Below are 24,254 nucleotides of genomic sequence, written 5' to 3' on the forward strand. Positions count from 1 at the left end.
ATGTAAGAGGAATGGGGTAAGAAGAGGCATCATGAATTGCAACACAAGCATTACGTGGACCCAGGAAGGATACCAACCATTGCATGGTTAAATTGGAACAGCCGACCAGGGATTGCAGCTTAGATGCCAACAGCTTGTGGTCGTCCAAATCAAACGCGCCCGAAAGATCAAGCAACATAAGAAGTGCTGGATGACCACGATCGATAATGGTAACATGGTTGGCCTTCAGATCGAGCATGGCAGTCTCAGTACCGTGTCGAGCACGGTAGCCAGATTGGCGCAGCCCCAATATAGAATTCTCCCCGATAAATCTCTGCAGCTGGAGATATGCCACCCGATCCATAACCTTAAGTAAGAAAAGAATGTTAGTGATAGGGCGGTAATGCTTGGGCTGAAGAGGATCGAGGTTGTCTTTTTTAAGAAGCAGCATAATCCATGCTTCTTTCAGATCTGTTGGTACCCGACCCACCGGAAAAGATTGGTTGATGAGCTTGGTGACCCAGGGGCCGATGGTATCAAGGCACCCGATCAACAAACTGGAAGGACAGGCATCACCCTTGCATACAGTGGGTTTCATGTCAAGAATAATCTTGTTCGCTTCAGCTACCGTACAGGGAGTGAAGGAGAAAGACGTCTTGAGAGTGGGTTGCTGAGAGATGGGCGCTGTGCGGGATGAAGACAAGAAAGAAAAACAAACACTTTTTGTTGCACTCTTTATAAACACAGAAAGGTATCCGACAGATACAAATACCACAATTTCAACACCTTGGGATTTGGTTGCAAAGGTAGCCAACCACCATTAAGCATGAACCAATGAAAGATGGGGTGGGGGAGTTGTGGGAAACACAAGAACCCTGTCAAATCAAAGGAAGACATTAAACGCCTTTCATAAAGCCCATGAAATTAAAAAAATAAAACGAAAATATTTCACAATTCCATACCAGTCAGCTGTCCAAAATAGATGTTAAAGGATTCAAGCAGAAGTGTAGCTGGACTCGTGAACAGGAGCCAAGTATACCAGAGAAAAACAAGGAAAAGGGAGGCAGAAAGGATGCAGAGTACAAAGTGAAGCATGGCGGTGTAGGTGGCAAAGCAAGCCATGAAAATGTGAAAGGTTGGCAGTGACTAACATACCAAACTTGGAAGTAGTTGCATTTAGTTCTGTTGTAACTGTGTGATTGCCATCCGCCATCTTAGAATGTGGCTTGTTTGATGACGTGAAATGGTGCATACTCACAACAAGGGCCACCACGCTCACCTGGCCCGTAGAACCATGGCTCTCCACTACACATTCTCTCTCTCTCTCTCTCTAAATATCTATCAACCAACACTAAGGCAGTCTATTGGGGATGTGATAGGATGTGGAATAGGGTTATCTGAAGAAAAGAAGTGTATAAAGGGATTTGCGGAATAGCAAGGCATTGTCCATGACCCTGGATAGAGGGACTTCCATAGGCTAGTAGAGTGGATTAGCAGGACCTGGAGGAGATTGGAGGATGGTGTGGAGAGAATTGTGAAAGGGGTGTGATGCTGGATGCTCAGTGGAGGACGGCGAGGGTTTGATTGCTTCATGACATGCTGGTTGAGAGCTAAGAGAAAGCTTCTACTATACCAGAACTCTGAGAAGACGTGCCACTTTTGGCCTCATACCATTCGTATTTAGCAACATGTATTTCATATCTATGCATTTTGCTAAAGAGTACAGCATTCCCATTTCCAGGTAGCAGGTGCTGCATGGATATTAACTGAAATAACCAAAGCCTTTCATTTCAGCCTAGTCCATAATGCAGAGTTTTAACAACAAACATTTTGGTCTAGAGATTGTGATGGAAGAAGAAAGGATAGGTGGGAAGCAAAGCAAAGATAATGGGTGAGACTAGGTGCAGGACAGGGTAGAAGTAGGCTGAGAAAAGATTTACACTACCAGTCGCTATTTCCTCAAGACTGTTTTTTAAAATTCGTGTTAAATGGGAGGCAGCGAGAGAAGATTTGGGCATGAAGGAAGCACTCAATTCTCATGGTGCTACTTGGCAGCTGGTTATAAGGCCTTTTTGATGAGGAGAATGTGTAGTAGTTGAATAGTTTTTTTAAAACCTATTGTGATTTGTACAATTGTCACTTCAGGCCCTGGTATTACCTGCAATGTTTTGCTTTCCGTGCTAGGTAAAGAGATGGGTTTAGGTTTAAGCGTGTGTCGGACAAAGAAGCAAAGGCTGAAGGTGGCTTTGATATTACTAAAGAACCAGAGCTCTTTGTGTGATGTGCTGAGGTGTTCTCATTTTTTAATCTCTGTCACTCATTCGACTTCCCACTGGGTTCAACAAGCCCTTTAGCAAAGTTAAGTGGAACTGTCGGCTCTCAAAAGTGAAGAACGTTTCAACAGTTTAGATAGGAGGGAACAAGGGCTTGAACAACTGTTTATAGCATGTGCTAGAACAGCAATTTCTTAATTTTCCAGTAAGGAAATTAACATTTTGGCAGATGACTTGGTGTAGATATATGTTTGCATTTTCAGTGCTGCCCACAGGAAGGTGCTATTTCTGCATAATGTCATAGTGGTGGCAAAACATATACAGTTTTTAGTCATAAATAAAACATTAAAAACTCTACGTAGGTCAAAACTCACCACACAAACAATACATGTAAGGACAGCAAGACGGCCACAAAATAACCTACGAGGGGAGAGTAAGTGAATGTTATCAACTAAGAAACATATAGAGTGGTTGTGCCAGAAGATGGGCTACAAATGGTTAGTAGTAGAATCATTTGACCGGCATATGAGGTTTTTTTTTTTTTTAACATCTACTGAACGGCTACGCAGAAAAATTCCACCGGACTCCAGATGGGTATCTTACTTAGTCTCCTGGTTTCAGCTAACCATTAATATTTCAATCATTATTTTCTGCTCACATGTATACTTCAATGTCCAGAAACTCATACACCACACCATGTGGACTTGGTGAACTCGAATTTTAAACAGGGTTGTATAAAGTATTTAACATTGCGACACCCTTTTGAAGAATTACTGGGCTCCACAGACGTTATGCACAATCCAGCAGAGCAAAGACAGAATTGGTGGCTTTGCAAAGACATATCCATGTCTCCGATGTGAACATATACTCCATCCCACATGCTTTTTGAAACCACTGCTCCTGGGATGCCGTATCATGATAGATCTTCTGGACAATCATTCCACATTCCATTAGCTTGAACCTGTTCATCAAATGCAACTCCCTGCACCCCTGCTCTTTGATGCTGTATTTTCTGGTGATCCACCATTGGGGAAGGAGGGAGAACAGGTAGACCTTCACAATACTCACAGCTCCACCCTCTTAAGCCTATAAAATGCAACAACTTTACTAATTGAACAAGGTGTATTATTGCGAAGGAGGTGGTACGGCAGGGACTGTGGCCATATAAAAAGACAGAATTCTTTTAGAGGTGGTTTTCCAGCGGTCCTGCCAGTGGTCCAGGCAATTGCTATGCAGTTGGTGAGGAGGTAGAGCAGGACGACAGAGTAACAAGTTTCAATTATAAAAAGAAAAGATTAAAAAAACTACCAGCCTGCACCCTACATTTTATGACTTATAAACCTATAAGAATGATTTTGGTACAAATCTCAGTGTGTAAAAAATGAATGCAGTTTGTAGAGTTTTTATTTCAAGCAACTGAAATCAAGGTAATTACACGTTTGTAATTAGTCTAATCTACGGGAGAGCGTGTCACAAAACAGTATTTCTAAATATAAGGCTTGGATTAAACTAAAATCCCCATCTTTCAAACCCTGCAGCGGCTGCACGCCCTCGCTCCATCACTTTATTCTTTGTTAGTAACTGAAAAGACTGCTCCCATGAAGCTAGAGGGAGTACTTTGGACCTTTGTAGAGTTCCTTTTTGTCTTGTAATTGGTGCGTTTGGACTAATGGATAACATTCCCTGTGGGCAGGTGGACTTACTTTTCTCAACATGTCGTTCTGCTCCACATTGTTAATCTTCTCAGGGCTGATCTCGCCTTTCAAAGTGTATTCAAAGAACTTCCCGCTAACATTGACCAGCAGTGTTGTAAAGGCTCGGTTTTCCTCTGAACAGCTCAGCGACTTGTCGTGGCCACTGGTGGACGGAGTGCCATACCTCAAGATCACCCCAACAATGAGCCCTGAAAGACAAAACAGGTGCCCATAGTTACTTTAAGGTGTCAGTGCATATTTGAATTAATTTGATTTTTTATAGTAATTCGCCAAATAACTTAAAGATTGATCAGTACAATAAAATGCTAAACTTAATACGATTTAAGCAGGAGGCACCAAAAGTAGATTGTTTTTTAAACGAGAATGGAGAATAGGAAGCAACGACAGTGGTACGATTCCGATAGGAAGTGGCAGTTGGTTCCAGTATTTTGATGCAACTAGAGAGAAACAGCGGCAAAGGGATTGGGCACAAGGAGGACGAGGGATAAAGAGAAACAATGTCTTGCTATTACTTAATACACAAATATAAAGCAGATGGGTACATCACAAAAATATAATGCGTGCAACATTCTTCAGTGCAAACCACATAATTACTGATTTACAGGCAGGGTTTCAAAAGAATAAGGGGACTGAAGACCAGTGTTTTTGTTTGTTCCTTTTGATCCAGAAGTACAGCGTTATTAAAAGTTACATTATATGCAGTATTTCTGGACCTAAGGACTGCTTTTGATGGTGTCTCTAGAAAGACTATCGCAAATCTTATGCTCAAGGAAAGCCCCTGCACATATGATTTCACAGCTCTACTCTGAAAGCCGTGCTGGACTCTGAGGTGAATTAACTGCCCCCTTTGACGTAGAGAAAGGCATAAGGCAGGGATGTGTGCTTGCACCGCTATTGTTTTGTGTGTACATACAAGAGGTACTTGACTAATTATTAGAGGGCTGTTTGGACTGTCCTAAAATGGGCATAGAAAAATATCCAACCCTCTTCTATGCCGATGATGCTGGGATCTTGGCAACCTCGCCACAAGGCCTGAAAACCACTCTGAACGTCTTGAAGAGAAAATGTGATGAACTCTAAATGGAGGCAAATATAGAGAAGACGAAGGTAATTATTTTAAGACCAAAACGCACAAAATACTACCCTCTATCACTGGAAATAAATGGAACAAAATTGGAACAAGTCAGTATTTGTGATGATTTAGGAGTTCGGTTCCAGGAAAATGGGGAGTGGTCAGCACAGGTAGAAAAGTCTAGCATAAACCTATGCAAAAATAGTGCCATTCAAATCCTTTTTTAATAAACACGGGAGTGGAGCTGTCGCCCCTGCGTTGGATTTGCATAGAAAACAGGAGCTGAAATGGGGCAGAGATCTGGTGATGTGGGGACATAAGGGACGGGAAATTGTGGAATAATGTACATGTTTAAAACATCTCTTATTGCTTCCCCAGAGTGCCCCTTCAGCACTTTTGTGCCTAGAACTGAACGTTTTGTCAGTGGGTGAATCGACCATATTAAAACCAGTACTGTATTGGGCGAGATCGTGGCGCACAGAGGGCCTAGAGAAACAAAGAGAGGCCTTGAGTCACCTCATGTCTTTGGAGGGAGAAAAAAAACTTTGGTGGGTGGCACATGTAAAGGACACCCTTATGGATCTAGGCGAGAGTGAAGCATGGGAGATCCCAGAGTGTGAATGGTTCAACTCGCTCCAGACTAATCAAAGCTGCTGACGCAAGATCAAGAGACCATCTGGTGGAAGCCTCAAATAGGTTAGAATTGGGCCCAGATTATGTATTGCACAAAAAAGGGACAGGATTTAATGTTACTTAGATAGATCTAATTAACCCCCTTTGGAAGAGCAATGTATGTTTGATTCAAGCTAGACATATTGCCATTGGCATTGTTCACAAAATTGTGGCGAAGAAACAGTAACTCACTTTCTCCTGATTTGTGCAATGTCCCTCAAACTTAGATGTTCTTACCTGCATCCAATTTTCAAAACAGCAGGGATCTAAGCAAAAAGGGATGCGCTGAAGTTATGTAAGCATTCTGTAATAGCAACTGCACGCTATATACACAGGGCTTGGATATACGGATTAAGAATTCTGTAAAATCGAGACAATATGACATCAAATCGACAATGAGTCATAAACGTATGTGTGGAAATGGCCTAACTTTAGATGGTCTTGTGAGGCTGGGAGTTTGCTCTCCTCGGAAACATGTCAAATAGTCTTTAAATCCTGTAAAAAAGATATGCACATTTTAGACCTTTTCAAATCTGTAAATGATTTTCATCATATATATATCATATATATTTCCTTTTTAGAAATGGTGTCTTTATTTATGAAGTATGGTTTTATGGTGTGTTTGTACTTTATGGTTTTTAAGCCGAATAAAAGTTGATGGTGGTGAGGATTCTTCAGCGCTGTGCATTAGCTAGAGAATTAGGATTCATTCTTCCATCCTGCCATTGCCATCAACATGCACAATATGCACCTAGAACATTACACGTAGACTATACGTATAAATATGATTTGACTACTATGCACACTCTAAAATAGTGAAGAATATTAACAAAATAAGGACATCATGCATTATAGACCTCCTCTTAGCCAAACAGAATGCTAGGAATGCAGTCTATACTCTGGGACAGACCTCAATCCCAACATTCTGACTTGACCGGCATTCACGTTAGGTTTTTTGTTGCACAACTCCATGGGCTAATCGACTTACTCACCTCAGGGGGGGCCATGATCATTTGGAATAATGACCCGCCACCAAGGTATTGCCTGAGGAAAAGCAGAGGGCTACATATTGGAGGCTGGTCAGTATTCTGCAATCCTGAGCCCTCCCGAGGTCTATGGGAGCTCATTAAGAAGAACACAGATCACAATTAGGTCAAAGTATGGAACTTTGAGTGCAGAAGAATGGGCAACCACTTAAGGCTTCAGGCAATACACCTATTTAAGGAAGTGTGTTCCTGTCATCTGTCCAGCACCCACATGCCATTATAATGAAGAATATTCAAAGTATTCTATCCTGGAGTGCCAGAGATCGCATTAATGACAATGAGGTGAGTGTGTGCAGGTCCAGGTGCAGAATGTCAATGATACGCTCGCATTCGGGTTATTAAGTCATCCCCCACCATATGTGCATGCACATGCGCAATCAGATCACAGAATTGCATGCACACCTTTCATGCACGGACATGTACTTTGCCTTCTGAAGTAAAACCTTTGACATTACATGTAGTTCTGTTCCACCTAAATGCCCATATGCAGTCCACCCAGCTATTGCCACCAACTGTTATCTTGGGCAACTGAATCAGCCAGCGGTGCAGGACTTGCCCCGCTACCAGAGGGGCAGCTTGCCTGAAAACTCGCACTTGCCAGTTTCCAGCCACACTGACGCAGGCAGTATTCAGAAATATTTTTCTTTTACGTCTTTTTACCTCCTAAAATGCTCGGCCCGACCAGGCAAGTATTAGTCTACTGCTGAGTGCTCATGGCATATCAAAGATTAGCAATGTCTTTTACTAAAAACCTAAGCGTGTTTGCTAACTCATTTGGGTTTTATAAGACTAGGCCAAAGGTGAGAAACTAAGGAGGCCCAAAGCATGCATTTTCTGGTGTACTTTTTTTACACATATATTGCCCATACTGACACGCAGAGCCGGCCTTAGGGGGGCGCCACGCCGCCCAGGGCGCCTTTTGCCCCTGCCAGGCCAGCTCGGGGGAGTCTTTCAAGGGCTCCCCCGAGCTGGCGTTGTTGGACAAGGCGCAGCAGGCGGCCTTTTACTGTAAAAGGTGCCCGCGGCGGTGGGTGCATTTAAATGAGCCACTCCGCGTGGACACTTTTCACAAGAAAAGGCGCCATTAGTCCCCCACCAAGTCAGCGCCGGGGAGTCTTCCAAGCACTACCCTGGGCTGGCGTGGTGGCAGAAGGCGTGGCAGGCGCCTCATTGCCATTGAATGAATCCTCGATGGCGGGCTCATTCAATGACAATGGGGTGCTAGCGGCACCTATTTAACCTCCTCGCCGGAGCGAGGAGGTTAAAAAATAAAAAAAATTGCCCATCCTGGCCCCGCCCCCTTCCGCGCCGCCCCCTGTTAGCCAGGGGGTGGGGGGGGGCGCCAGTTCGCCCAGGGCGCTGCTGGCCTTAAGGCCGGCCCTGCTGACACGACATGCTTTCACACTGTCCATGTTATACAAGTACTTAACATTTGGCCTGCAAAAAGGAGTATCCCGGGGAAACCCGACCCACGTCTGCCTCTTTTACCTTTTTTCGAGATTGCCCAACGGAGGTCATGCAATGGAGGGCCAGATAAAACCACCACAAACATTATTATCCAATATGATCTTAATATTCTGCTGGCTTTTGACATACAACCTATTTGCAGAGTTGTCAAAATCACTCATAAATGGCAAGTACATTAGTGAAGTTTGGAGCTCTGATGCATGTTACACGTTTTATTATTTTTTACACCAACAATAACAACAACAAAAATAGGACTCCCGCTTTCAGTCGTCGCCACTATAAGATCCTGCAAAAGCAATAACTGGATTTTATCGTCACAGCACAAATTGGCAATATGTCACAATATGGTACTCCATTTTAGAACCAGCATTGCGTGATGCGATGAAAAAAGGGTACCCGCAGAATATGAAAAGCATATCATGTTAAGCCAAGAGTCCTGAGGTATTGACCCAAATGCATAGCTCTGAACCTTTTTTGTCAGCAAGGCGGGTGAAAACACCCGTTTTTCTTTTTGGCGGGTGAGAGGCCCATAGAAGTGAATGGGCGTATGAGGGACTTGGCAGGTGATTCCACTGCTTTCAAGGCGTGTGACACCCGCCAAAAGCGGGTGAGTTGAGAGCTATGCCCAAATGGTCGTATCCAGAAGACCGTACACATGGTTTTCCTGCAATAGGCATATATACAAAATCATGAATCCGAAAATACTGAGGTAGGAGTGCGGTGTCCCCCGCACTTCTACTTCCGTATTTCTGATTTCGGGAGCTGCAGGGGTGTCCCCCGCATACAATAAAGTGAAGGTGGGGGACATTTTTGTAAAAAAAACGGCAAGATCGAATTGCAAAATGCTGCAGTCGGCCTCAGCATTTTGCAATTTGATCTTCTCATCCTACGTTATTTTAACGTACACCCAAGTCCTGACACTGGAGACACCCCGAAAGAAATGAGGTACATAATCATGTCATTAGGTATTTTGTACGTTGTTTTTAAGGAGTATTGTTAAAATATGTAAAAACACAAAACCTTGATTTGCACCAAATGGGTAACAATTTCTCTAAAAGCTACATGTTTGCTGCATATATATTAAAAAGAAAACAGAATGAGGACTACAAATTAGCAAATCGTTCAACAACCGCAATATGTACACGTAAAAAATGACTTATTTCAACAAAAATTCTGTTCCAAGACAAGTTAAATATTGCTTTATGCCGAGACTGTTGTCCAAACCGTTATGTGAGGGCAACAAAAAGGCAACTCTGGTATGTTCGGGAAAAGTAGCAAAGCATTACTGCTGAATGAAACGTTGTGGGGGACAAAATTAGGAAACAAATTCTTTCAGAATCATACGTACAGTTTGCGGCCGTAATCATCAGAGCGCAAGCACAAATGTGACCGGTGAGGGAGTCACGTGCGCCATCCCCTGTGGTAGAGTGGTCTCTTCGAATTACTGGGAAAAAGGCAGATGAGCACAGACCAGGGTCAACAAACTGCTGGCTAAAACTGTCCTATTTGGCTCAGGGTCTGAGACGTCATTTCACCAAAATGCCTGGGGTAGCGGAAGTGACATCACACGACTTTTGAACTCATATGACATCACAGGAAGTGATGTCATTTCACTCGTCTTAATATAGCAGTGTTTATAGGCCCATTTTACTAAATTAGAGTGAATGTAAGCAGACGTCCAATACAACAACCTGGACTATTGTACATCACTCAGGCTAAACTGTAAACAGAGAGCATTGTGAAGAGGCCTAAACCCTAAAGCGCAGACCTCCAGTGCCTGCCAAGTGCCTGACCACAGACAGGCAACAGCAACTAACCAAGATAAGTCCAACCAGAAGACAGACCTCCAGTGCCTGCCAAGTGCCTGCCAAGTGCCTGACCACAGACAGGCAACAGCAACTAACCAAGATAAGTCCAACCAGAAGACAATCAGTGGCTGTACCACTTCATGCTTTTACACTTGGACAATACGCGCAGGGACTTTCTTGTCAATAATGTAGTTTGAACCATTGCACAGCAACCCACTCCCGCCAGTTACCCATAGTCTGAACATCCCCCAACCATTTTCACCACAGGCACCCCACCATCCACTGCGAGTCGCCAAGGGTCCTCCATCAACAGCCCTCCAACACCTTACACCTCCAATGACTTGCTCCAACACCTTGATGTTCATGCAGTGTCACCCTCCAGTAACTTAAGTCTCCAGCATTCTCCAACACCGTGAACCCTCAAGCAAACTAGCAAGTTAAGTCTCCAGTAACCTCCAACACTGAGTCTCAATTACCCTCCTCAAAAGTTGATTTCTGTAATTTAAAGTATGTTTATTTTTGTAGGAATATAAAGTTATTCCCATCATGCTTAATTAAAAGGTTAACACTATCAAACAATACATGACAGGTGTTGTTGCTTGCACACAGATTTCTGCAGCAGGTGCGTCAATCACATGAGGGCACTTACAAATTACATTCAAACTATACATTCTGCTGCATTAACTACTTGAATATAAGTGAAATCATAAGATTGGTAGCGAGAAAAATTGCATTCTTGAAGGGGGAGTGTAGTAAAATCAAAAAATGATAGATGCAAGGCTTTGAAATAAACATTACCACTATCATTGCTGCCGACAGCTTTCCATGCCATTATTCTGTAGCATGTCTGTGCAATTAGAGAGGGGGACATGCCATTGGCAAATACATCTTGGTTTGCCACCAAAAGATGCAGTGCAATCTCAACTGTTTGGCCAGGCCTCTTCTGCACTGGAACACAAGCGGTCACAGGCATTTTTGTGTCTTGTGGTCTAGCAGTTTGGGCAGGGCTGTTCACATTAGAGGCATGGCCAAGGCTGATTTGCAAACATTGGTGTGATAGACAGACCAGAGCAATGCCAGTGATGATGACTTGTTCAGAGACTTACATCCATCTTTTTTTAGTTTTGGCTATTAGTTGTAAGCCAGAACTCTTGCATTGGAGCACAAATAGAATGGAGATGGGATGTGAAGAGGGACACACATCCTAGGGGCACGTTTGGCCATTTATCCACTCATTGACTGCACATTACCATGTTAATCCCTAAGGGATTCCCATCAACTGTCTGCCTCTCCCTCCCAAACATAACCTCTTGGGAACTGTTTGAGCAAGCACGATCACAAAGTAACACAAAATGTACGGTATAGGGCCTGTCAGCGTTCTATTTAAGCATACTTTTGAGTGTTTAATGACTTCATTGCCTCTGTATATCAGCTCCTGGTGTCATACAACTCTCTTCACAATGTGTGCCATCAGCCAATTGATTTATAAGCAATTTGTGTGTCATTGCATCTGTTCTTTGCACTGGTGTCCTGTCTAAACCGAGCACTCGCAAAGCCAACAGTGTTGACTTGTGTATAATATTAGACAGGCATTTGCCAGGCAATGACATCATATGCCCATGTACTCACACCATTTCCAGCTGTTCCCCATCCTAGAGCCAGGTGGTATCCTCATGGCAGTGCCTGGCAAATGCCTATCCAATGGCCAGGTTGTTTGTTTTTCAAATGCATGTTGGTTTTATTTTCCCTGACTAAGTGAAAGTGTGTATGCCAAGATGTGGGGGCCATGCTAGCTACATCTAGAGAATCAAGCTACACCTCACTGTGTAGGTCCAACAGGACCCTACCTGAACAAGTCAAAGATGGCAAGTGTGGACAATTTTCTGATGATCTTCTCCTGCATACTTAGCAATAGGGTTCCAACTGAAATAGAATGTATCTTTGTCTGTGCAGAAGCTTAGCATACCCTGCCAGAACCTGTCATGATTCGAACTGATAAGTACTGACTTGATAACCTCATACTATTTGAGTAACTATTTACAAAGTTTGCATGCAAACAAAATACATGATGTGGATTGTGGGTCCTGTTTGGAAAGTATGATGTAACTCCTGGGTGATAAGTCTTTAGGCAGCACTGGAAATGGAAATGATTTACTGTGGGATCCCACCAGTGATGGGGGATGAGGGGCGGCTGAATGGGAGCATTATTCCCACCCGGCCAATAAACATTCACCTCTCAGACGATTAATCATGAACATGAGGAAAATAACACAAGAGAAGAGCATTTCAAATAATGTTGCTGGTAAAGTACACATGATACACATCGTTTAAACCTAAAAAAACTGTATTTAATAAATATTGTCTGCAGAGCGCAATCTGAGGTGGAATTCACAGTCTGACAAAGGACCCTGTCCTGCTTCTCTCCCCTAAAAAAACAGCCAGGGCTCCACAGGACCTCCCAGCGAGCTCTTATGTTTTTAACCTGTCTCACCAGCAGATTATTTAGAACAGGAAGTGATTAGAGATCAGAAAATGTAACTGGTAGTGACCATTGCATTGGCACTTTTTTCTTAAAGTTATATACGGTTTTAATAAACTATTTAAGTGTGATTGTTGGGTGATTAGAAATGATGGGAGAACAGAACAAACTGTGAAACAATGAGCTTGTCATGCATTTTATTTCACTTTTTGTCTGTAAGAGGTGTTTTGTAAATTGTTACTACTTTTCATGTTGGAGTTTGTAGGCTTCTGTGCAGGATGGGGAAAAAGCAACAATCATAAGGGGGAATTTTCCAGGTCCAGCAGAGTGGAAAACGTGTCACTCAAAGCATGTACTGCCACTTTTTATCCACTGCAGGATTTTGTATGATTTGGCAGACAAAGTTGAAGAGCAGAACAGATGTAACACATTCACTTGTTCTTACAAGTCACCCTGTCCAATGAGACTGTTTTATATCAGTATATATTTTTATGCTGTCGGAAAGCCAATACATTCCTATGGAATCCGCCTGACTTTTAGACCTGGTAAAAGCAGGCAGATTCCAAAGGAATCTATTGTAGATGGCTCCCACAATTGTTAATTGTGGAAAGGATTTACACTTTTCCAGAAACATAGTGGAAAATTGAAGAGAATGTTATTTTGCCTATGTTTTACTATTTACTTTTCCTGTAATTGGTAGAATAAATTAAAATGGCACAGAGAGGCCCTTTTGCAAAAAATGTGCAAACAGGAGTTGTCCCCTCCAGGAAATTCAGGATTCAAAAGAAAATGACCCCCTTACTCGTTTTCATCACTACTTAACCAAAGTGTGTGATCTTGGGCAAATCATTTGATCTCACTATGCCTTACCTGCCAAAATTAGGGCGACCCTAGAAGTGATTCAGTTCACACCATAAGCTATTCCCAAAAAGCCTCATTCATGGTTTACCAGATAGGCAACGCAGGGGTCAAGGCCCGCCAAGGAGGCACCCACACATCCTTCTTTGGAAAATATAAGGATGCATTTTCCGGACAAAATTGTTGCATTTAAGAGAAAGTCAACGAAAACAAGAAGATATCATGGACAATTGCATATTATAAACATTATGCATCACACAATGATATATACGGATGCGACACGAGAGAAGAGACCCCTCCTCTCTGCCATGCCCCACCAGGAACAATAACAGGAGGCCAGAAACCCCTCAACCTGTATTGCCTGTCTCCTGATTCCACACTCCTTGACCTGGCTCTCATGCATGGTAGCACTCCACCTCCTCCCTGGTCTGCTGGGAGTACAGTGTTCAGGGCGGCATTGTTGAATGTTGATTAGACACCATCAGAGATGGAATAAGGACTGAAGGCCTCGTTCCTACGCTCTCGCAAAGGAGGAGGAAGCATCATCCTTTATTCCGCCCAGCTAGACAACATGGACATGGTGGGAGTAGGTGGGGTAGATGGGTATGATGAACATGGGAATGGAGGTCAGGGAGATATGACAAATGCAGGAAAGTCATCCTTCCTCACCAAGGGGGAGCCAAACCCTTTGGTACTACGAGGGTGAGCCCTCTATGCAAGTCCCTTTCTATCGGCTGCAAGCGGGATCCCATTGGGGTTGATGCACCCTTTGGGAATAAGGAATATTTAAGTAAGGATTTTGTTTCACCTTCCTTTACTTCAAACTCCCAAGTGTTGGTTGGTTTTATGGGAAACGCAAAGAGGAATCATGTCCAAAGCCCTGCTAAAGTGGATGGCTTGGTTTTCGACCTGTATCTGTTGCCGCCCATTTCTGAAAACCGGAACCAATGGAAACTTCCCTTCAGTCCAGGGATGTACATAAAGACAGCTGCCTACTAGGAGAAGGAGCTAGAATCAGCGGGAGCAGGAGAAATGCCATCTTGACTGAGCACGCAGAGTAGAAAGTCTCTCCCGCGCAGGAGGAGCTGAGCCAAAGAGACGTGTGGTGGCTGGGCACCCAGGGCAGTCTATATTATGCTGCCACTTCGACAAAGACAGGGAGCCTGACGAGCTCTGGGCTGCGGAGGAAGGAAGCACAACCAGGTCAGAATAAACACACAAGGGTCCTGCCTTTCCAACGCCATAGTCCTAGAGAAGAAGGGACACAAGGAAGTCGACCATGCAGGTCATAGCCGGGTTGAGTGCAGGAATCCTTGCTGGACACAGAGACCACCTCCACGAACGAGCACTGCCCCTGAACAGAAGGTCTGAGGCGCCGCAGGAGGAGCAGGTGGAAAGCAGTGAGGCCACTTCGTAGCCCACAAACGGCTGATAAACTGAACACCTCAGGAAGGGGTGAGAGAAGCAAGAACCAAAACAGGGCTGAGCAGGCCATTAGCCCACACCAGGCATTAATCTGAATATCCCAGGAGGAGATAATAAAAGCCACAACCAAATCAGGGCTAAGCAGGGCCATAACCCACACACTGTGCGGATAATCCAAATAACTCAGGACGGGGTGGGAGAAACCACAACCAAAGCAGCGCTGAGCAGGTCTGTAGCCTACCAGAGGATGGAAGTAGAATATCCCACCAGAAATAAAGATAATGTTTTGTTTTTGTGAATAATGATCTATCCAGATCAGAAGAACCTGTTAAGTTTAATAAGGAGAATACAGGAGAATCTAGTAAACGTTTGGAGTGGCTGATAAGGCTAGGGTTTTGGCAAGAGGAAACTAAGAGACATTTATTTTATTGTTGGTACTGCTACAGCAACCCGGAAGGCTGAGAAAGACTGAGAACTCTTTGATGGCCATCAGAAAACACCTTGTTCAAACATGTCTTCCGTTCCATCTCCTATGTCTGACTTACCACAAAGAGCTGATGGAAGGTGACTGGGTGAGAGGTGAAGGAGGCGTGGATTGAATAGAAAGGGGAAAGCAGATGGGAAGGGAAGATGGGTAGATTGATATTGCCACACTATTTTTCTTGCTTCTCTTTTGCTCTGTACTGTAGCTAAACAATAGCATTTTTTTAATGATTATTTAAAGGGCAGACCTAGCTCGAGAGCAACGGAGCACTGTACAAAATGTGGCTAGCCAGCATTTGGACTGGCATCTTTTAACAGTAGCGCAGTACTTTGAGGTCTGAGCGTCGGTATGTGCAACCATTGGAATTAGTCCTTGGTCAGGTGTTGTTGAATGAACAATGTTTTGAGAGATTTGTGAAATTGGAAAATTGTGGGGGCATTCCGAGCCGACACCGGAATACAGTTCCAGAGGGTGGGTGCAAGACAAGAGAAGGATTGTTTGCGGGTCCTCCCTTTGTGAAAAAAGAGAAACCTAAAAACACAACTCCAATAGTAGAAAAAGAGAACTTAAAAAACATGGAACATTTATAGCACTTGTGACAGCCATTAACCTCTTCCACCATAAACACCACCCCCAGTACTCACCTACCCAGGGCCTTCCATCAGTTGTGCCCAGCCCTTTGCTTTAAATCTGCCACTGAGTGGAATTCTGTCACTGGCAGTAATTCCAGCAAGCCTCCTGATTAAAAAATCAAGTAGGTGTATGGTACGTGTCTCGTCCCTGGTCCTAACAACCTGGATTTGAATCCAGGCTTCTGTACCTTTTTAAAGCAGACTAATGGTGTGAATGGAATTTTGCACATAAAGGAAGACATTTTTGCTGGACAATGGATCTGGCAAATATGACTCAATGCCAGCACTTTATTTAGGGTACTCCTACATTCACCCATTCCCAATGGAAATTGTGCCCCCCTGATCACAAAGCTGGCCCACCCAGAGGAAAATTCCTGGAGCCGGGCCTGGTGCAAGGGCTCCCATGGGAAAAGCTGTTAATGCTCAAGGGGATTTCAGTTCCCTGGAGGACAAAGGGATAGAGCCCCCCCTTACACAGTCAGCTTCTATTACCCCAAAGTGGTGTCAGCTACATCCTCGCTAAACATGGTGGTTCAGGAGTCAAGGAACAATGCCCACTGGGAACCCAATAATAACCTAGCTGCTGCCTTTGACTGTTTTATCAAGAGGAAAAGAAGGACACACAGCAACTGGGGAACCAATGAAGTGACCCGTGGCTCTGATGGTTTGGCTCCTTCGACGCAGATGCAAATTGAGCCCTACTCATAAAGTTGAGCATTGTCAGTGACGGTGTATTGGACTACATCACGGAGTGGAAAAGTCAGTGCATGGCTCTATGACAGACTCGAGATGCACTCGAGAGTACCCTTGAAATTATACAGTCTGATGGCGCTTAAGACTACATCCTACTTGTCAGAGGTAGGAGGATCTGGAGGTTCTGAGACAATTGACAGTGTATAGGTGAATGTGGAGGGCACCAAAGGAGAGAAGGAGTGGGGGAATAAGAGTAAGGACGGTCCCATTCAAGGGCAAAATCTGGCTCATTGGTTAGAGGGGTCATTTTTGAAGAGAAATGTAGATGGGAAAGACAGTGGCGTGAGCGTATGTATCCATAGGAGGTACAACTAAAACCATAAACTCACTCTTCCGTCTCAAAAAAAAGAGGCCACAATCCTTCATTACACCTAGTGTTCCTTTTGCACCTAGTTTATTCAGAGGTAAGCTGCTCTGTTAGTGGACAGCTGCTGGATTTGTTTGCACTGCACTATATTTTACCTGTTCTTTAGAGTTTAATTTTATCTGAATTTACCTGTCATTTATTACGTGTGTGGCTGAAGTATATTGAATGACTGAAAAACTCTGTTTTCTTTAGTGAAACGTAGCCATCTAGTAATTTAACCTCCGCAGCTCAGGGGAGGGCTCATTGGGCTAGGACTTACTCGCAGTCCTCTTTCTACGCCCTTTGGTCCAGCCCCCTGCCTCGCTTTCAGCATGATCCTTGCACTTATGTGCAGAATCGACCGGCCGCGCAGCGGGCTAGCGCAGAGCGCGGACACAGCGGATGTGCCGCCAGCATGCCAAAGGCGCGCTTAAGGCAAGCCCGTCTGTGCCCGTCCGTGCCGGGAGGGGACAGGAGGGACTGTTTGACAGAAGTTTTTTGCTCTCCCATACCCCTTTACGCACAATCTGGCCAGCGGGCTGGAGTCACCATACACCCACCACGACTCCCCTCCCTGCTTCCATTATCAATAGTACAGAGCTCACTATAGATACCCCCACCTTACTCCTACTGAATACCAGGTCTCTTCCAGCCCACACTGATGTGATTTGGGACCTGCTATCCAGTAGGCAACCGGATTTCCTGTGCCTGACAGAAACCTGGCTAACGCCAAGCTCGGCACCAGCTGTGGTCCAAGCTATTCCCCCGGCTTAACTTATTCACCAGGACAGCCCACCCCCCAAACGTGGGGGAGGGGTTGTGGTTATTTTCAGGGACAAGTATACTGTTACCCAGCTGTCGTGCCCCCACACACCTAATATAGAAGTTCTATTTTTTCGATGCACCATTGCGCCTTTTACTATTCACTTTCTGCTCATATACCGTCCTCCGGGGCCATAAGGACCTTTCGGGAAAGGGCTAGTTGATCTCATAGCTAACCTGAACTCACAATATACCAACCTAGGTGATTTAAGGTGATTTTAACCTGCATTTCAACCTGCCAAGATCTGCTGAAATGAACTCCTTCTTTGACGGTTTCTCTGATCTGCACCTGCATCAACTGATCCAAGCCCTGACTCATTCTCATGGGAATACGCTTGACTTAGTATTTGCCAAGGACTCTCTGTTATGTCCTGGCCCTATTGAACCAGTGGTATGGTCTGACCACCATATGGTATATTGCACACTCATAGTAGCCGATCCACCTTGCAAACTTCTCCCTCCCAAAACCCTATTACGTCCCTGGCGCTCGGTCGATACTAAGGCACTTAGTGCCCATATAGTCACCAACCGTGCCTCACTGAGGCCATTATCTTTAAAATTACTTTCACAAACTCTTGTGGCCGCCGCAGATTTTTGCGCCCCACTTAAACTGACCTAAGGTCGCAGATTACCTCCCCAACCTTGGTTTACGGAACAGCTTAAATCTGCTCGTTTGCAACTTAGACAATTGGAGCGCAAATGGCAAAAAAGCTACAACCCTGCGTTCAGAGAATCAAACAAACGTGCTCTCTCTACCTATCTGGCCAGCGTTAAAATGGCTAAAGCTACTTTTTTTCTCCCAGAAAATCGAAAATGCCTTATGTCAGCCCAAAACCTTATTCTCTATTGTACATTCATTAGCCTCTTCTGAGGCCCTTACTTCTAAGGTCAAGCCCTCACAAAAGCTGTGCGACGACCTTGCCTCTTTTTTTAATCACTAAAATTGAAACGATTTGTTCCAATATCGCTAAATCTCCTGCAATAATGATCCCTGATGCCATCGTGTCTTTGCCTGTTCCTCCTGTCGACCCCTCTGCAAATTGGTCCACTTTCCCACTGTTTTCCGAGGCAAAGGTCCTAGCGGCTATCCTAAAAATTAAATCATCCTCTTCTGAGGATGCCATTCCCACCACCATCATGAAGAAGATCGCCCCTGACATACTAGCGGATATTACTGCTGCCATAAACAATTCCTGCCAGTCAGGACTGGTTCCTTCGGAGCTGAAATCTGCAAGGGTTATCCCCTTTCTCAAGAAGCCCTCACTTGATCCCACAATTCCTGCCAATTTTCGGCCTATCTCTCTGCTTCATTTTCTGTCCAAACTTTTGGAATCTCTTATCACCCCCTTTTATCTTCTTTTCTGGAATCTTCTAAAATCTTCAACCCTGCTCAAGCTGGCTTTAGGCCAGGGAGGGGTACGGAAAGTGTGCTTGTTTCTGTACAAGACGACATGTCCAGATTAGTTGATGCGGGTGTAGTCTGTGCTTTGATTCTGTTGGATCTGTCAGCCGCGTTCGACACGGTTGACCACCCCATTCTGCTCTCATGCCTGGCGCAGATTGGGATATCTGGCCCAGTCCTTGCATGATTTACCTCTTTTCTCTCAGATCGTACACAGACTCTTGCCATGCACCCTTTTTTTTCTTCTTCCTGCCCCCTCACTTGTGGTGTCCCACAGGGATCCTCACTATCCCCGATCCTGTTTAATATCTATATCTGGGCATTGGTCTGCCTCATGACTGTGAGAGCGGTTGGGGACTGGATGGACCAGAACTGGCTCAAACTTAATGGCGATAAGACGGAGGTAATGGTGGTGGGTTGTCCTTCGGACCTCTCACTGTGGACCCCTGCTTTCTGGCCCACCTCTTTAGGTCCTCTTCCCAGTCCTGTTAGCAAAGTGAAAAATCTGGGTGTCATTCTTTCTGCCTCCCTCTCTATGTCCAACCAGGTCACTGCTGTATGCCAGTTTGCCCACCATCAGATCAGGGGCCTCAAGAGGGTTTTACCCAGGATACCAGAAGACATTCGCACCCCCCCCCCCTGTGGTGGCTGCGTTAGTCCTTTCACGGTTGGATTACTACAACTCTTTATATTTGTTGCAACCGGTCGGCCTTACGCAGCGGCTTCAGCGCATGCAGAACCTGGCGGCCTGTTTAGCCACTGGCTCTCCCTACGGTGCTCATATTTCGCCAGTGCTCCATCGACTCCATTGGCTTCCAGTGGCCCAACGTGTTCATTTCAAGTCACTGTGTATTGTCCATCGTGCAGTCCACGGCCAAGGAGCTGAGTTTCTGCCGTCCAAATTCCTTCGCTACATCCCTGAACGTGACTTACGCTCCTCCACCACTAACCTAATTATTGTCCCAAGGTTTAACCGTGAAAGGGTTGGCGGCAGGGCCTTTTCCATTGCAGCTGCCAAACTCTGGAATAATCTTCCACTGTCACTCAGAAGTACCCCCAACCATCTTGGTTTTAGAAAAGCTCTTAAAACCATCCTATTTTAGCCCCATATTTTCACTGGTTCTTCCCTTCGGCAAGCAGCTTTCCTCTCCAGCGCCATGATGCCTCTGGGCGACCGTGCGCTCTATAAATACAGATAACATAACATAACATAACATAAATGTAACATTTGTAGAGAACAGCTCACACAACCAAGGTGGCTAAATTCCCATCTGCTTGAAGAGAGTTCAGAAAATCCTGAGAAACAATTGCTGTTATTTTGCTAGGTGCGCTCACTGGTTGCTACCACGCTGAAACCCTATACTCTGACCAAACAGGCACAGTACGTGCCAGGTGCACCTGCAAGAGGGAAACACTTTTCACAGCACAGTAGAGAGAGCAAGTGAAAAATTATGAGACCCGGACACTGAAGCAAGCCAACGCAGCACATCATGAAACGGAGGACAATGGCACACCATGAGGCAAGCACCAAACAGCCACACGCCTAACTACGCAACAGCACTCCAGCCCCAGTCTTGCCAGTACTGCTAAAGTCACTGAATTTATGAGGAAAAAGCATTCACTGATTTAATTGATTTGACAAATAAAACTCATTTTGGGGGATCCTATGATGAAGAGCAGAATGAGTTTACTGTACACTGAGCTGTTACCATCGACTTGAGGGTAACACTGTTGACTTACCAACCAAAGGAATACCTGCAACTAACAAATCCGTCCCCCTGATCCATTCACGGAGCTAACTGCTTTAGCCAAATTAAACCCTTCTGAACCCCAGGGAGCTAACCCCAGAGCTAATAAGATACTGCAACAGGACGTTGTGCTTATGCCATACGTGTGATCACTGTGGTAATGTATATACCACTGAAATAGAGACTGTTGTGACAGTTCAAGACACTGATATGATTGAATTAGTAATGCAAGTAATTAGTCAGAAATGTACTCAATCTGCAATATTGAAAGAGTTATGTTGAACTTGCAAAAAGAAGGAAAGTTGTTTGATAAACACTGGAGCAGTGTTTGTAAATATGGGTTAAAAAGACTATCTTGGAAAATGAATTAGATTAGAGACCACTCCAACTTAAGATAAGTCTAAAAAAAGAAATATATATATTTATATATATTTTATTCATTGCAGTCCTTGACATTTGGGGGTGGTCTCAAATTTCTTTTTTTGCTGAATTGTTTAATTTATATGTATGGTTTCTCTTTCCTCCTTTTTTTTCTTTTTTTTCCCCATTTCCTTTCACTTCATAAGCATTCGATAATGAGATGTTATAATGGCTTTTTGTGTATTTTTTTTTAATGCAAATAACCCAGTGTAAAAAAAAAACAACAGGGTTATTACTGGAACAAGGCTAGAGAAATGAATCCAATAACCAGTGCACAGAAAAAACAAACATTGCCAATGCTAACAGTTTGGGCTTTTGTGTGGACATGGGAAAGGCACTTGCCAGGCACATCCGTAGTGGTATTAACTGGCCATTGATGGTAGCAAGTGCAAAATGGTGCGAGTACCTGGCCATCTAATAGTAGTGCCTCGCGAATGCCTAATACTTACATTCAAGCCAAAACTGTTGGCTTTGCCAATGCTTGTTTTTTCAACAGGACTCCAGTGAAAGACACGCAGACTGCGTGTAAATCGAGTGGTTGAAGGCAGATCTGGTAAGACATCTGTATTACTCCAGTAGAGGGTTTACAACTCCAATTAAGTCAGTAACTCTCAGAAGAATGCTTTGACAAAACATTGGCAGGCCCTTTGAGTGCAAAGTCTTGATTAAAGCAAGGTCAAAGAGTTCCCATGAGGTGGTGCTTTGGCAGTGGAGCGGCAAGAACTGGTTGGAAATGGCCATAGGGATTAGCATGGCCATGGACAGTCAATGCGTGGACAAATAATCATACAACACACACAAGCTTTGTATACCTCCTCATATGCCATCTCTGCCGATCTGTACTCTAATGTAATAGTTTTGGCTTATAAGTGGCGGAAGGGCCACCTAATAGTCCAAACTAAAAACAATGACTGAAGGGGAATTCGTGGAGACATTGAAAACACTTCCTCTCACAAATCATGAAACTGAGGTGATGTTTTGGCAGTCTGTAAAAACCTGTATCTTCCAAGCACTCTCCTATTCTACTGATAACTACCTCTAGCACCAACGAAGCGTGTATACCATTAATAGCTTATGGCAACACCCTTTCTTTCTCTCTTATAAACACCAGTTGAACCTTCCGCTCAGCTGACAGGTATGATATGATATGATAGGTTATTTATAACGCGCTTAATACCCAGAGGTTTCTAAGCACGGACTGGGGGATCAAACCTTTGTTGCTCTATGTCGTCTTGCTTCCAAGGCTAGTGTGTTGCCCCTGAGCTATCCTCCCGAGCCTGAAACATCACTATGCATGTGACATGTCTACAGACTGCCCCCTTTGAAGGGTGTAGATAGCAGCTGAAAGCCGTTGAATTCATAAACTCTGAACAGAACACTAAGTAGTACCTTAACCAAACATACAGAGAGAAGGAGGAACACTGACCCCCCCATACTTTGCATCTTGTAATTGTAATAGGTTATTTATAATTCACTTAATACCCAGAGGTTTCTAAATGAGGACCCGGCGATCGAACCTGTGTTGCTCCACATCGTCTTTCTTCCAAGGTGAGCGCGTTGCCCCGAGCTATCCTCCCGGCCCAAGCATCTTAATGGATGACATCATGTGAAAAGGAAGTGGACTCTTAATTCTGGGTTTCAGAGTGGTAAAGCTTAGCAATCGGTATGTTGCCTAAAAGAGCTGCCATAACAGATGTAACTCTTGTGGAATGCACTCTTGGTTTACTTGGAAGAAGGGCGATTGCTTTTCAGAACATAGTCCCATGCAGGGTGTAATACATCATACCACTGATTGCTTTGAAATAGGAGCAAGGGCCCCAGGGTGGCATAAGATGCACATAATTGTGAAGTAGAACTGATGGCTTTGTGCCAAGTACTTTCGATGTACTAGAAAGCCCTCTTTATGGATAGCATATGCCAGGCGTGCTTGTCAATCGCGATCAGGTTTACAAAGGATTTGCCAAAGTAACCCTATGTGGGATGGATTTGTTCAGCCCTGGTGCAAAGCCTGGTGTGCCTAGAGAACCAAACTACACTTCAATGAATACGTCCATCTCTGTGGTTGTTTGTGGTATTGTGTAAAAGGGAAGTGATCAAGCCTATGGGGTGGGACCAAACATGATTTGCATATGGTATTTCCCCTTCTGTAATGTAAAGGAATGGCAGGCTGTGAAAGGATGGTCTGGAGGATTACTCAGAGCAATGCCAGTGGTGTTTGATTCATTCAAAACCTTCCAGCTATCACTCTTCAGTTTTTACAAAAATTACTTTCTAAATAAATCATCTACTTCATGGAAAATCAGAGAGAAGCTTTGGATAAATGATAAAAGAAAAACTTTGTGTAGAGGAACACCGTAAATGGCGTGTCCATGCAAAAGGCTCCTATTCCACAGACCCTTCTAGCTGATGGAATGGCTAGTAGAGAGCCTTGTGTAGATGAAAACCGTAGATGGCGTGTCCATGCAAAAGGCTCCTATGCCACAGACCCTTCTAGCGGATGTAATTGCTACTAGAGAGACAAGCTTCCAAGAAATAAACTTTAAAGCTGCGCTCAATTTTAGAAGAACAAAATTAGGCTCCTGTTGTAATGTGGATCTGAGGTGAGGCGGTGACATCAAAGGTGGTAGTGCTTAGTTTATTGTTTTTGTTTCTCAAGGGTATTTCCAGTTCTGTTTTATGGGAGGAGTTAGCCCTTATAAGATTGCGTTGGGTTCTTCATTGTTGTTATTTTAGAGCGAGTAGTAGATGTGGAGTTGGAGTTGGGTGTCTTGGTAGACACGGGTTGATTTGTGTTGTCCAATTTGTTGGTGGCACAGTTAGTGTATTCTTGGAGTGCCATGTAGGTATTGTTTG

At 44.2% G+C, this 24,254-nt stretch overlaps 1 protein-coding gene across 1 annotated transcript in view; it reads right to left on the reverse strand.

Annotated features, from left to right (window-relative positions):
• SLC9A7 (solute carrier family 9 member A7) overlaps positions 1-24,254 on the reverse strand; it is an 889,600-nt gene that overhangs the window by 672,637 nt on the left and 192,709 nt on the right. Inside the window, exon 2 of the mRNA XM_069636615.1 lies at positions 3,956-4,155. Within this exon, the coding sequence (XP_069492716.1) occupies positions 3,956-4,155 (200 nt within the window). The remainder of the gene's footprint in view (positions 1-3,955; positions 4,156-24,254) is intronic.

The sequence above is a fragment of the Ambystoma mexicanum genome, chromosome 7p, assembly GCF_040938575.1.
Source record: "Ambystoma mexicanum isolate Mex_15411 chromosome 7p, UKY_AmexF1_1, whole genome shotgun sequence".
Lineage (NCBI taxonomy): Eukaryota > Metazoa > Chordata > Amphibia > Caudata > Ambystomatidae > Ambystoma > Ambystoma mexicanum.